General features: G+C 30.2%; 1 protein-coding gene across 1 annotated transcript; it reads left to right on the top strand.

Moving 5' to 3' along the window:
• Positions 1-8,790: 8,790 nt before the first annotated feature.
• LOC114190023 (transcription initiation factor TFIID subunit 13-like) lies at positions 8,791-12,731 on the top strand. Its single transcript, XM_028078771.2, has 6 exons — positions 8,791-9,017; positions 10,693-10,902; positions 10,985-11,022; positions 11,201-11,260; positions 11,347-11,421; positions 12,386-12,731. Exons 2-6 carry the CDS (start codon positions 10,800-10,802, stop codon positions 12,518-12,520), a joined length of 411 nt encoding a protein of 136 aa, XP_027934572.2. The 5' UTR covers positions 8,791-9,017; positions 10,693-10,799; the 3' UTR covers positions 12,521-12,731.
• Positions 12,732-13,233: the final 502 nt, after the last annotated feature.

Genomic DNA, 13,233 nt, shown 5'->3' with positions numbered 1-13,233 from the left:
CGTGAATTAAGATTTGCATTTAAACATTTTAAGTAAAAAGGTACTTCTAAAATAATTTATTTATTAAAATGTTTTAAAATAAATTATTTTATGTAGTTATAATAAAAGAATTTATATCTGAAGTAAAGGATTATTATAGGATGATATTAAAAGATGGATTTTATTGCATAACAATTAAAAATTATAAGGTAATTGTACTATGTTTCTAAAATCTTAATCAACCCAGTGAAAAAAGTTTGCATAAAAGGATTGATCAAGCGGGAAATGCATTTTTGGAGGGATATTTGTTTTAGTGGTAAATGAAATCGTTTCGTTCGTGAGGTAAGGAAGAAGGGGGAAAAAGTTCATTCAAAATTGATTGCGAGGAGGTTTATGATTCAATGAGTTAGAATTTCTTTCCATATATATTCAAAAGATTAATATTTTGTAATAAGTGGATTAAATGAACAAGTCAATATTTAAAATTAAATTTGTTGTCAATTTTTGTTGATGAGAAATTTAGTAAGAATGTGAATTTTATTGACTTTGATTATATTTATCAAATTAGAAGAAGCTAGAGGCAGACTTTTAATAAATATTTTTGGAGAAACAAAAATAAATATACAGAACTTTTAAGGCGTTACGTATATAAAATATATTAAAATTAAAATAAATTATTTCCTTTTTATATATTAATTTATTTACAATAAAAAATTAAGGAGGCGAAAGCCCCTCAAACTATGAAAAAATTCCGTCAACTGAAAGAGGGACCAAGTGATTTGATTAGAAAGACACTTAGAGAAAAACAAATGAATTAATTGTTAGAATGTCAAATTTAGGGGATTAAATATTACAGTGTATTTCATTCAATATTCCATTTATAGAAATGTAATAGTGCTGACTTTCCGTTCTGATACTTCAGAGACCAAAACCCATTGAAAAACATAGCATAACATTAAATTTTCCATAACTATATTAATTGAGGAAGTAGTTAGAGAGCTGGACTTTACATCAGCAAAAACGGTTGTCACAAACTTATTTATTCCAATGAAGCCTAACAATAACCTCAACACTCCAACCAGGAAAAAAAAACGACATTTATTAGCTTTTTTAAGATTATATTGAATTATAAAGATATAATTTAAATACTGATTTGATGATATTATTAGTTCTGTTTTTTAATTTTTTTTATAATATTTTTTTTTAATATAGTATTAATATTTGTCAATTTCATTCAATTTGATCATTTTCTATTAATGCAATTAAAATAATTAATGAATTGTGAACATTAATTAACATTAGAGATAATAAAGCGATCAGTCCAACTCGTTTTATCTGCCTCGTAATTTAATATTAGGTTTACTTTTCTGGCCTGCCCCACCTGTGGATTGGCCGGACGGACTCGTAGGCTGATCTGCATTTGTGATGAGCAAATTTTTTTTTTGTGATGAGCAAGATAATTTTTTTTTAGTTTTTCATACTAATTGATATTTATTTTCTATTGAAATAATCCAAATTAGTTTACCTAATCAAAGACAAAAAACAATAGCAACAAAAATGATAGCTAAAGTACAATAGCAACATGTCACTTTACAAGACAGGTACCTAAAAAAGCATAAAAAAATATTTCATATTCAAAAACTAAAATTATTATCTTATATACAATGATTATACGTAGTAATAATAATAATAATAATAAATAAATAATGCATGGGCTGTGAGCTTGTGCGGGGCGAGGCAGCGGGTTCAACATCCCAGCCCACCATGCGGTTTTTTATGCGGGTCTGTAGGTTAGTTTGTTTGGCCCGCCCCAAATTACCATCCCTATCTAACTCATGTCATTCCATGGTTTTTTTGTTTTTTATTGATATTTTTTATTTCATTTTTATTTCTTTTACTTTAAAAATATATATGTCCACGTGTCAAGCCAATATCATGCCACGTGTCAGGATCACTTCTTTATATTTAATTTGGTCCTAATATTAATTATTATTTTTTATTTGGTCACAATTTTTTTTTGGGTTTAATCATGCCTTTGGTCCCTATTTTCGTAACAAAATCTCAATTTGGTTCCTTTATTTTTTTCATCTCAATTTGGTCCCTATTTTGGAAATTTGATTTCAATAATGTAGTCATTTCCATTAGTGGTATAGTAACAATATTAAATGTGGTGCCACGTGTCAGTTCCTCGGTTTTTTGATTTTTTTTTATTTTTTGAATTTTTTTTTGAAATAAAAAAATAAAAATTGCCACGTGTCAAGCTGTCATCGTGCCATGTGGCAATGACAGAGTGATGTGGCAGTGACAATTACATGGTTTTTTTGTTTTTTATTGATATTTTTTTATTTCATTTTTATTTCTTTTACTTTAAAAATATATATGTCCACGTGTCAAGCCAATATCATGCCACGTGTTAGGATCACTTCTTTATATTCAATTTGGTCATAATATTAATTATTATTTTTTATTTGGTCACAATTTTTTTTTGGGTTTAATCATGCCTTTGGTCCCTATTTTCGTAGCAAAATTTCAATTTGGTTCCTTTATTTTTTTCATCTCAATTTGGTCCCTATTTTGGAAATTTGATCTCAATAACGTAGTCATTTCCGTTAGTGGTATAGTAACAACATTAAATGTGGTGCCACATGTCAGTTCCTCGATTTTTTGATTTTTTTTTTATTTTTTGAATTTTTTTTTTGAAATAAAAAAAATAAAAATTGTCGTGTCAAGCTATCATCGTGTCATGTGGCAATGACAGAGTGATGTGGCAGTGACAATTACACGTGTCACTTATGTCATTTCCACTTTCTCAATTTGGTTTCAGTCCCAGTTTTTGTAAAAATTTAACAATTTTGTTCCTCTCCAAATTGAAATCAAATTTAGTTTTTATATAAATGTATACAAATATTTTTATCAAAATTGGCGTAAATATTTTTAACAAAATTAAGTTTATTTAATTAATATTTTACATTGAACTTTATTTAAAATTGTTTTAAAGTTGTTAATAGAAAATAATATTAATAAAAAAATTCATAAATTAATTAGTTCATGTAACAATAAAAAACATATAAATTTAAAATTTGAAAACAATTTTAAGTGAAGTTGAATGTGAAACACAAATTTAAATAAACTTAACTATGTTAAAAATATATAATAAAAATATCAAATTTAAGAAAAATATTTGTATAACATTTATATAAAAATGAATTTTTGTTTCAATTTGGAGAGGGACGAAATTACACTATTTTTACAAAAATAGGGACTAAATTGAGACAAAAATTAGAATACAGAGACCAAATTAAGACTGAGAAAATGAACTTAGCATAATACTGACAGTTGTCATTGTCACTACCACGTTATTCTATCATTGTCACGTGGTACGATGACAACTTGACACATGGCAAATTTTTTTATTTAAAAAAAATTCAAAATAAATAAAAATTCAAAAAAATAAAAAATATAAAAAATTCAAAAATCGAGGAACTGACACGTGGCACTCTATTTAACGTTGTTACTGTACCACTAATAGAAAGAATTACATTGAGATCAAATCTCCAAAATAAAGATCAAATTGAGATGAAAGAAAATAAAGGGACCAAATTGAGATTTTGCTATGAAAAAAGGGACCAAAGACATGATTAAACATTTTTTTTAAATTGATCAATTTTTTTCTTTCCAAATTGATATGAAATTTAATTTTTATATAAATATTATACTGATATTCTTATTAAAATTCACATGTTTATTAAATAATTTTTGTTTACTGATAGAATTGGTTTAAAATTAGAATACAAATTTTAAAACTAGAAAATAACACCATTGGTATGAAAATTCAATAATTAAAAACTGCGTAAAGTATTAAAAATACATCAACATTATATTAATCAATTATATTACTTTGTATTATTTTTTACCTCTTTAAATTTTAAGTCAATGGTGTTATTTTCTACTTATAAAATTTTTATTTTAATTTTAAACCAACTATAACTCTAAATTAAAAGTATTTAATAAAAATATGGATTTTAATAAGAATATCAGTATAAAATTTATATATATAAAAAAATTGATCTCAATTTATAGAGGGACAAAATTGCTCAATTTTAAAAAAATGAGACAAAATGAAAAAAAAAATAACATCAAGACCAAATTCAATACAAAAAAGTTTTTTACCAAAATCTCAAATAGATCCCTAGATTTTTTTTATATTTTTTTAGTCTTAACTAGGTTTGTATTTTTGAAGATGGGTAACAATTAGGTGCATTATGTTAGTATGGTGTTAACGATGTTAAGGATATACCAAGTGTCAGCTCCTCATTTTTAAATTTTTTTATTTATTTTTATTTTTATTTTTTAAATTTTTTAAATTATTTATGCCACATGTCACGTCAGTATTGTGCCACGTGTCAAGTCAGTATTGTAGCACGTGTCAAGTCATTGTCTGAATCTCAATTTATTCCATATATGTTATTTTGATTATGATGCACCAATACTTCAACTTGGGTCACATGTCCGATACTTTAGGATATTTTAACGATACTTATCAATGAAGTATCTAATTTATAAAGTCATAATACACTACAATAAAATCTTTGAATGATGAAAAATTTTAGTGACAAAAAATGATTAGTTACTATATAGTGACCAAATTGACAACTAAAATAGTTCAAAAAATTATAATTAGTCTCCAAATTGATAATTAAAATAGTTTCAATTATGAATTGATTTTTAAATTGGTCACTAACATTAGGTACCAGATTTTGGCTACCAAAATAATTGGTCTCTCATTAGGAAATCTGGATTCACACATTAACAATCATATATTTATTATATTTGTAAGAATTATTAATATAATTTTTAAAATTCATATATCACATATCGTATCTTATTATTTTGAAAATAAACGTATCGACGTATGAGATACGTGTCGTATCCGATACACATATTGTATCTGTGTGTAACATCCCATTTAATTAATAAACGTAATTAAAAGAAACGCACACACAAATAGTACGACAGCGCAGTCCTGGGGTCCTTAACCCAACCGCTACAAAGTTAGGCACACCACGATGCCAAAAGAAAAATAGTTGAGAGGTCTAACAATTACAGGTAGAGTAATAAAACATATTGACATGAGACAAAGCCCTAAAGAAAGCCCAAAGAAACTAAGATCCAACCCATGCAGATTATGCAACGAAACCATCACCTCCCTGTTGCCCGCGGGTGTTCCTCGCATTTGCTCACACCAACAAGTTGATGATCATCGCAAAAGAGAGTACCACACAGCAGAACACACAACAAAGAACGTAGGGTAAGCTAGAGCACAAAAGATTTCATTCATACAATCAAATATATATTCACCATACCATACCCACATATCAACCAAGCATGTTATGACTTCTCAAACAATACACAAGACACGACTCGACTCATCTGAATACATATAACCTGGTCGGATTCAGCGGATGCTTGCACTTGTGGTGGATACCTCTGCTCACCCCCGAGCTATGTGTTACAAGTGTTACAATGAATCAATTTCCCTTACCACAAGGTTAGCCCTTAATGAATTTCAGGTCTCCTGCTACTCTCACCACAGGAGTCAGTCCGCTCTAGGTGAGACTAACTGACTCCTTAGAGTGTCGGGATGCAACCTTACCTTGAATCCTTACCTAGTTATACAGATGGGGCACCACCATGGACACCCACTAACAGGGGCCATGGAATTACGTCCCGACCACTGAAGCACGACCTTGAAGCCTCACCTAGAGACTCTAAGGGATTACGTACTGACCATTTACCAACATATATAATCAGCCAAGAAATAACGTATACACCATGTATAGGAAATTCATACCAACATCCATAAACAACCCTCATGTATCGCATGTCAAACCAATACCAACTCGTGTTACCAATCATGAGAAAACGTCTCCCCTCATATCAATATCATGCCACTGAATTACCAATCATCAATGTTCGCCGTTGTTCATGTCAGATTTGTGACCACATACGTATCCAACCCCTCATGTATATTCCACATAAGTTCATGCCAAACTCACCATTCATTACATGCAAGCCTCCCCTCATCATATATATATATATATATATATATATATATATATATTCAATCTCATCATGACATCATACAATAATCCCATTAATTATACACCAAACATCCTGAAACGGGAAGAAAGCCAACTAAATCGCACACTCTCGCCCAGCCTCTCGCTCAGGCAGAGGAGTCTCGCTCAAGCGAGAGGGTCTCTCGCTCAGGCGAGCTCTCCTCGCCTAGACGAAGGCTCGAAGGACTGAAACAGTGGCTCATGCGTTGTCTCGCTTAGGCGAGACCCTCCTCGCCTGAGCGAGATACTCGCTCGCTCAAAATGAGCTGGTCGCCTGAGCGACCTCTCGCGCGAGAATACCTGGGTGAGCCTCTGCTCATCTCGCCTAGGCGAAGCCAACTCGCTTGGGCGAGATTATCAGTCTCCGCCCACTGTTCACTCACATAACAGATAAAACCAGGCCAAACACATGCAATAATACACTTCACAAACTCAGGGCAACATACAGAACCGTAAATCACACGAATCATACACAAACAATCATGTTAACATCGATTTTACAGAAACCCTAACTTCCCGTACCTGGAAAGGGGTTACACGAGGCTTCGACACGGGACCACGGAGCACAACAGCTCGAGAGATGGACTTGGAAACTGGCGGAACAACGAAACAGTAGCAGAACAAAGTTATTATGGAACCCTAAATGGAGGAAATTCGGAAAAAAGCTCTTAGGGAGTAAAGGTAGTAGGTTTAGAATCACTTACATGGAGCAGAAAGCAATACTTGATCTTTGAGCGAACTGGTTCGAGACGGGAAAACAAACCCTAACAGAGTTATAGCGGTACAGTTGAGAGAGACAGCTGCAAATCTGTGAATGAATGAAAGTGGAAGCGTTAGGGCAACTTGGGATCAGTTTTATCCTTTGGGCCAGCTCCTTGACCCATCAGATTTGGGGCAGCCTTTTCGTTAAAAGGGGTACAAAAGAATAGGGCCTTACATTATGCATCATAGTCAGTATGTATTTTTTAAAAAAAAAATTCAATTTCATCCTCTCTAAATTAAGACCAAATTTAACTTGTATATAAATCTTATAATGATATTTTTACTATAAGTGATATTTCTATTACATATTTTTAACAATATATATTTTATTTAAATTTATATTTTACATTAAATTTTATTTTAAAATTTTAAATATATTTATTTTAACTTGTTAAAATATTATTTTAAAATTTTATATTTAAATTTATAAAATTGTTATTTTTAAACCAACTCTATAATTTATATATAAATTATTTAAAATAATTTTGTAATAATTTAAAACAAAAGTTGTGAGTATCGGATCTGATTCTAGATGCTTAGATCCGATTCTTAAATTATATATATATATATATATATATATATATATATATATATATATATATATATATAAATTATAATTATTATATTAATATTAATAGTAATAAATAATAGGTTAAAATACTCATTTGGTCCATGTTTTTGTTGAAAAATCTCAAATATGTCCTAAAATTTTTTTTAGTCTCAATTAGGTCCATATTTTTGAAGATGTGTAACAATTAGGCCCATTCCGTTAGTATAGAGTTAACAGTGTCAAAGATGTGCCACGTGTCAGCTCCACATTTTTTTGATTTTTTTTGAATTTTTTTAAATTTTTTTTAAATTTTTTTTAAATTTTTTTTAATTGTTTTAATTTTTTTTTTGAAAATTATTCATGCCACGTGTCACGTCAGTATTGTGTCACGTGTCAAGTCAATAAGGTGACACGTGTCAAATCATTGTCTGAATCTCAATTTTGTCCATATATTTGTTATTTTTATTACATTTCAGTCCATTTTTTTAAAATTTTTTAAATATATTTATTTTAACTTTTTACAAAATTGTTTTAAAATTTTATATTTAAATTTATAAAATTGTTAATTTTAAACCAACTCTAACATTTGTATATAAATTATTTAAAACAATTTTGTAACAAGTTAAAATAAATATTTTAAAATTTTAAAACAAAATATAAAATAAACTTAATATTATTAAAATGTTTAATAAAAATATCATTATAAAATTTATATAAAAGTTAAATTTGATCTCAATTTGGAAATGATGAAATTAAAAATAAAAAAAAAATGGACTGAAATATAATTAAAATAACAAATATATGGACCAAATTGAGATTCAAACAATAACTTGACACGTGTCACCTTACTGACTTGACACGTGGCACAATATTGATGTGACACGTGGCATGAATAATTTTCAAAAAAAAAAATAAAAAGATTTAAAAAAATTTTAAAAAAATTAAAAAAAAAATTAAAAATTCAAAAAAATGAGAAGCTGACACGTGGCATATCCTTAACACCGTTAACTCTATACTAATGGAATGGGCCTAATTGTTATACATTTTCAAAAATATGGACTTAATTGAGATTAAAAAAAATCTTAGGACCTATTTGAGATTCTTCAACAAAAACATGGACGAAGGGAATATTTTAACCTAAATAATAAATAATATTTATAACAAAAATATTATTATTAAATAATAAAAATAATATTAATTATTATATTAATAATCTTATATTTTAATTTATTAAAATTTTATTTTTTACTTATCAAATTATCCAAATCATCGGCAAACTTCTAAAAAATTTGAAGATATATACACTTTCATTTTAAAATCTCTTAAAAACAAAAATTTCCAATTCAGATAAATTCATCCTCAAATCAGTCTTCCATATAGCCAACAGAATGTTGAACACTAATCTGGCTCAGGTTCGAAAGGTGTTGTTGAAAGGTGTTGTTTGCTTCTCCCTATCCTTCGTATTCACTTTGCCTTTAACATCGACAACGATCCCAAATACAGACCACTCGAGTAAACAATTTCTCAGTCCCAACAAATTTCTTAACTCCCTTTTTCTTCTTTCTATATTTCTCTTTGTCTTGTCACTCTGCAAATTCATCTTCCAGGTACACACGGATGTATTCTTACTTTTGATTTGAGCCTTTCATTCCCCTAAGTTCTTTTTAGAGAATTGTGGGTTTTCTTCAGAATATATATTTTTTTTCAATAGAAAAAAAGCTTTCACACTCTTATGTTGTTATCCCTTTAATTTGTTTTGCTTGGCTGTGAAATCTGTGTGAGGATTAGGAGCTTGTGAATGCGCATGACTGATTGTGGTACTATGGTGTGCTGGGATGTCCTTCGCGCCCCGAAAATTATATTTTTGTTTTCTGATTTGCTTTGAAAAATAATGATGAAATCACTCATTTTTTAGGTTAGTAATGTTTTAAAATGATAGAATTGCAGTTGATTTATCCGCTGAATTTTAACTTCCTTTTTCTTTTTGTTTGTGAATTTAAAAGAATATTTGTTGGATAATGCCATGAAAGTAAGGGTTAGAGCTGGTTTGGTACTGGGTGTCATCAGTGAAGTGGGTTTGTAGACAAGGTAAGGAAAAGCTTATACTTCTAATATAACATTTGTTGAGTTCTTTAAAGCAGGAACTAGCCATTTAGTTTTAAGTAGTTTGCTAGAGGTATTCTAGGAAGTGGAAACCTTACTTAAGAGGCTGATTCTTTGATATTGGTTGAAGAAAAATTACACAATTCTAGACTATTTCAGGTTTATGGAATTAAACAATTATATTTTGTATGCATTTGGTGTATCTGCACAAAGCTATGTTGTTGACTTCGATTACAAAATTTTAAGTACAAAATAAAGTTGGATAAAGTCTATTATTTGCTTCAATTTATGTAGTCTTAACATATACAATATGTTAATGCTTCTATTTTCGCAATGCTTAATATTGGAATAGTATATTTGTCTACCCATATTGGAATAACATAAAAATGAACAAATATAGTCAATGCATAAAAATTACAAACCCCATTCGAAAGATTCAGGATTCTACATGGCATGTTATCTATTTAGCTCTCCGAAACTGGTGTACTCTTTGTAATTTGCTGCTGCAATATCATATATATATATGGATTGCTTTTCTTGAAACAAGTGCAGATTTCTACTCTTATAGGTTGTAAGTAGTCCCATGTTGAGTAAGATAAGCTACTTGATGTGGTATTTAAGAATTGAGGTTTTCCCACTTAATGGATCAATCTTTTTTGGATTAGATCCTCTTCTTGTGTTTTTGAGCAAGTAATCTTAGGCTATGAAAATGTTATTGACTGAAGGATGATCACAGGAGTGCTGCTAGTCCTTACATATCTTTTAACTTTATCACAAGGGGCCTTTAAAAGTAGTTAATGTTTTTAAAGGAGGTTGGAAAACTGTATTATGTATGGTTGCAATATTCCGGTATCTTATTTTGTTTATGGTTTGGCATAGCAATAATGACTGAAACTCATGGTACATTGTACAGTTAATTTCCTTCCTTTATCTAATCTTGTTCATGATGGGAATCACCTATACAAGTTTATCAATTCTGATGGGATTTATTTTGACAACTGGGGTTCTTGGATAGAGGATGACAACTTCTGAGTGGGGCAGGTTGGGTGGGGGTTAGCCTGGGACAAGTTAAGTCCATTTGAGGGGTGTGCAGTTGCTAAGACCGGTGTCTCTCATTCTTTCCTTAATTTGATTCTTGTCATTATTCGTGTTTTTTATTCTCTGGTATTCTGAGTGCAGGACAGAACCTACAAACTGCATTGAAAGGTTCAAAAATAGCTTCAGTTTCTCCTATTCATTAACTCCAGTTACCCTGAAGATACCAGTATAAGCATTGATCTATAGCAATGAGCAGCTCTGCTGCTGGAACCTCATCAAAAGCAAGAGCAGCTTCCTCACAACCATCAGAAACTTCATCCAAGCGCAAAAGAGGAGTTTTCCAAAAAGAATGTAAGAATTTTTGTTCTAAGTTTTTAACATTTTATCTAGTTTCCTCTCATTCGTAATAATGTCAATTTTTTGGTTACATTAGTGCAGCACATGGTGTATGGCTTTGGAGATGATCCTAATGTGAGTGTTAAGCATTAACCCTTACCCTCCGGCTCATGTGCCTATCTACACATAATTTGCATTGTATTATTGCCTTTGTTATGTAACTTTAACTATATTTTTTTCTTATAATTTAAAGAATTATGTTTATTAACTGGAAGACTTTTTTTTTTTTTTTTTTTTTTTCTGTTTCAATTAGCCGCTTCCTGAAAGTGTGACTCTTATGGAGGACATTGTTGTGGAATATGTCACAGAACTGGTAATAGTCTTAACTTTTAAATTGTTCAATTCCGTCTGAGTGAGCTAGTTAGCATGGTTGTCCTTATGCTTAATTTGTCTGCCAAGGTTCATAAAGCCCAAGATATTGGATCTCAAAGGTGGAAGCTATCAGTTGAGGATTTTCTCTATTTGATTCGCAAGGTACTCTTTTTTAAAATATGGCAAATAATTATTATTAAGATTAAAAGTTACTGGGGAACCTTGAATTCTAATATAACTATCATTATTCTACAGGCAAAAATTTATTTTGGTCTCTGTACATCCTTTTATTAATTGTTAAAATCTTATGTATTCAAAGAGAAACACAAAACTCAATAAATGAATTAAACAGGAATCATGCTCAAACTAACGGAAAAATTCTCTATAACACTTCAATGTGTTTAGAACACCCTACTTAATTGATCCGTCTTTTTATAAGTGTTTATTTCTTAATTTATTCAGAATCAGAATTTCACAATACAATAGCTATATAACAATCATACTAGACAGAAATTGCTCGTTTCAATCTACCTTTATCAGCATGTGAATAATTAACATTACCACTCTATTAGCATTTTATTAACCTGACGAGCTAAGGAATCTGACATTTTCATGTCTATATACTACCAACTCCAACGTTTTTAGACTAGTGATCAACTTATAAATACGAGTCTGTAGAGAGCCATTGATGAATGTAATTATAGACTACATATATATAACTGTATTATTTATTCCACTCCCGCCTAGACTTCCTCGTCTTTGGTTTTGTAGCGATGGGACCAATTAATAACTGGCATTAGACCTACATGTTTCATATTTTAGGCTTAGTTAACAGGGTCTGAAGGATCATTAAGTATTACCAACAAATCTAAATGTCAGTTAGTGACATAGATTGTAAAAGTAGCACCCTACTGACATTAGCAGAGGTTAATTTTGTGATTCCTCAAAGGCTTAAACATGCACTGGCGGAGACTCTTCCTTCATGAACGTTACCTCACCATTTTTGATTAAGTTGAGGAAACGTAGCGTGATATTATAAAAAACTGGTGAAGACTACCTCGTAATCTTTTGTTAACACTACTATCATATTTATTGTTTGTCTAATATCCATAACTGTACACTGCAGGATTTGCCGAAACTTAACCGTTGTACAGAACTACTGTCTATGAATGAAGAGCTGAAACAAGCAAGAAAGGTTTTTGAATCAGATGAAGAGAAACTGAGGAAGGTTTTTGAGGTGGACGAGCCGGTAGAAGGATGAGTAACAGAGATTACTGAAATGCACTAATGTTGGTTGTAATATGTTTAGTTTTTCTGATGATGTAGATTTGAAATTAATGCCTCCTAACCCATGATCGAAGAAAATATTATTTTATCTTGCTCAAATTTGATGTGCAAACTATTTATGTCTCTAAATTTTTGTAGTTGTGCAACACAAATTAAAGGATTTGTCTATACTCCATTGTGCCTCCCTTACATAGACATCTTCCCTTCTTTTAAGGAATCATATATATTTTTCATTTTGGTGTTCAATGGAAATGGTTAATCATCACGAAAAATAAGTACATAAAAGTCAAAGCGGTTCATAGATTTGGTAGCATAAGTTTTAATCTTCACCCCAACTAAATGTTTTACAAGTAATTTATCTTAAATAAAGTACAATTTTTTTGAAAGAGAAATGATAAATTTTTTAAACATTCATTTGATGGAGACTACTCAAGAAAAAATCACTTCTAAAAGATGTAAGTATTTATAAAACTAAAACAGGTCTATGCTCGGCATGGGTGGAAAAAGGCCATCTATCAATCTACTGTTGCATCTTGGGCCTTCTAATATAATTAGGAACAAGTACAAATCATGTAATTGAAAACCACTGAAAGCTGTTATCGCAACGTTTACCAGTGTTATACTGACAGTGGTGTGCAAGTCATTGCGTTTCCCTTCTGAAGAGGTTACAGGGAGCTGTAATGATTC

The sequence above is a fragment of the Vigna unguiculata genome, chromosome 7, assembly GCF_037176805.1.
Source record: "Vigna unguiculata cultivar grain cowpea cultivar isolate G323 ecotype 2 chromosome 7, ASM3717680v1, whole genome shotgun sequence".
Taxonomy (NCBI): domain Eukaryota; kingdom Viridiplantae; phylum Streptophyta; class Magnoliopsida; order Fabales; family Fabaceae; genus Vigna; species Vigna unguiculata.
Note: the sequence above shows the minus strand (reverse complement) of the source record. Positions and strands in the feature narration are given on the sequence as shown.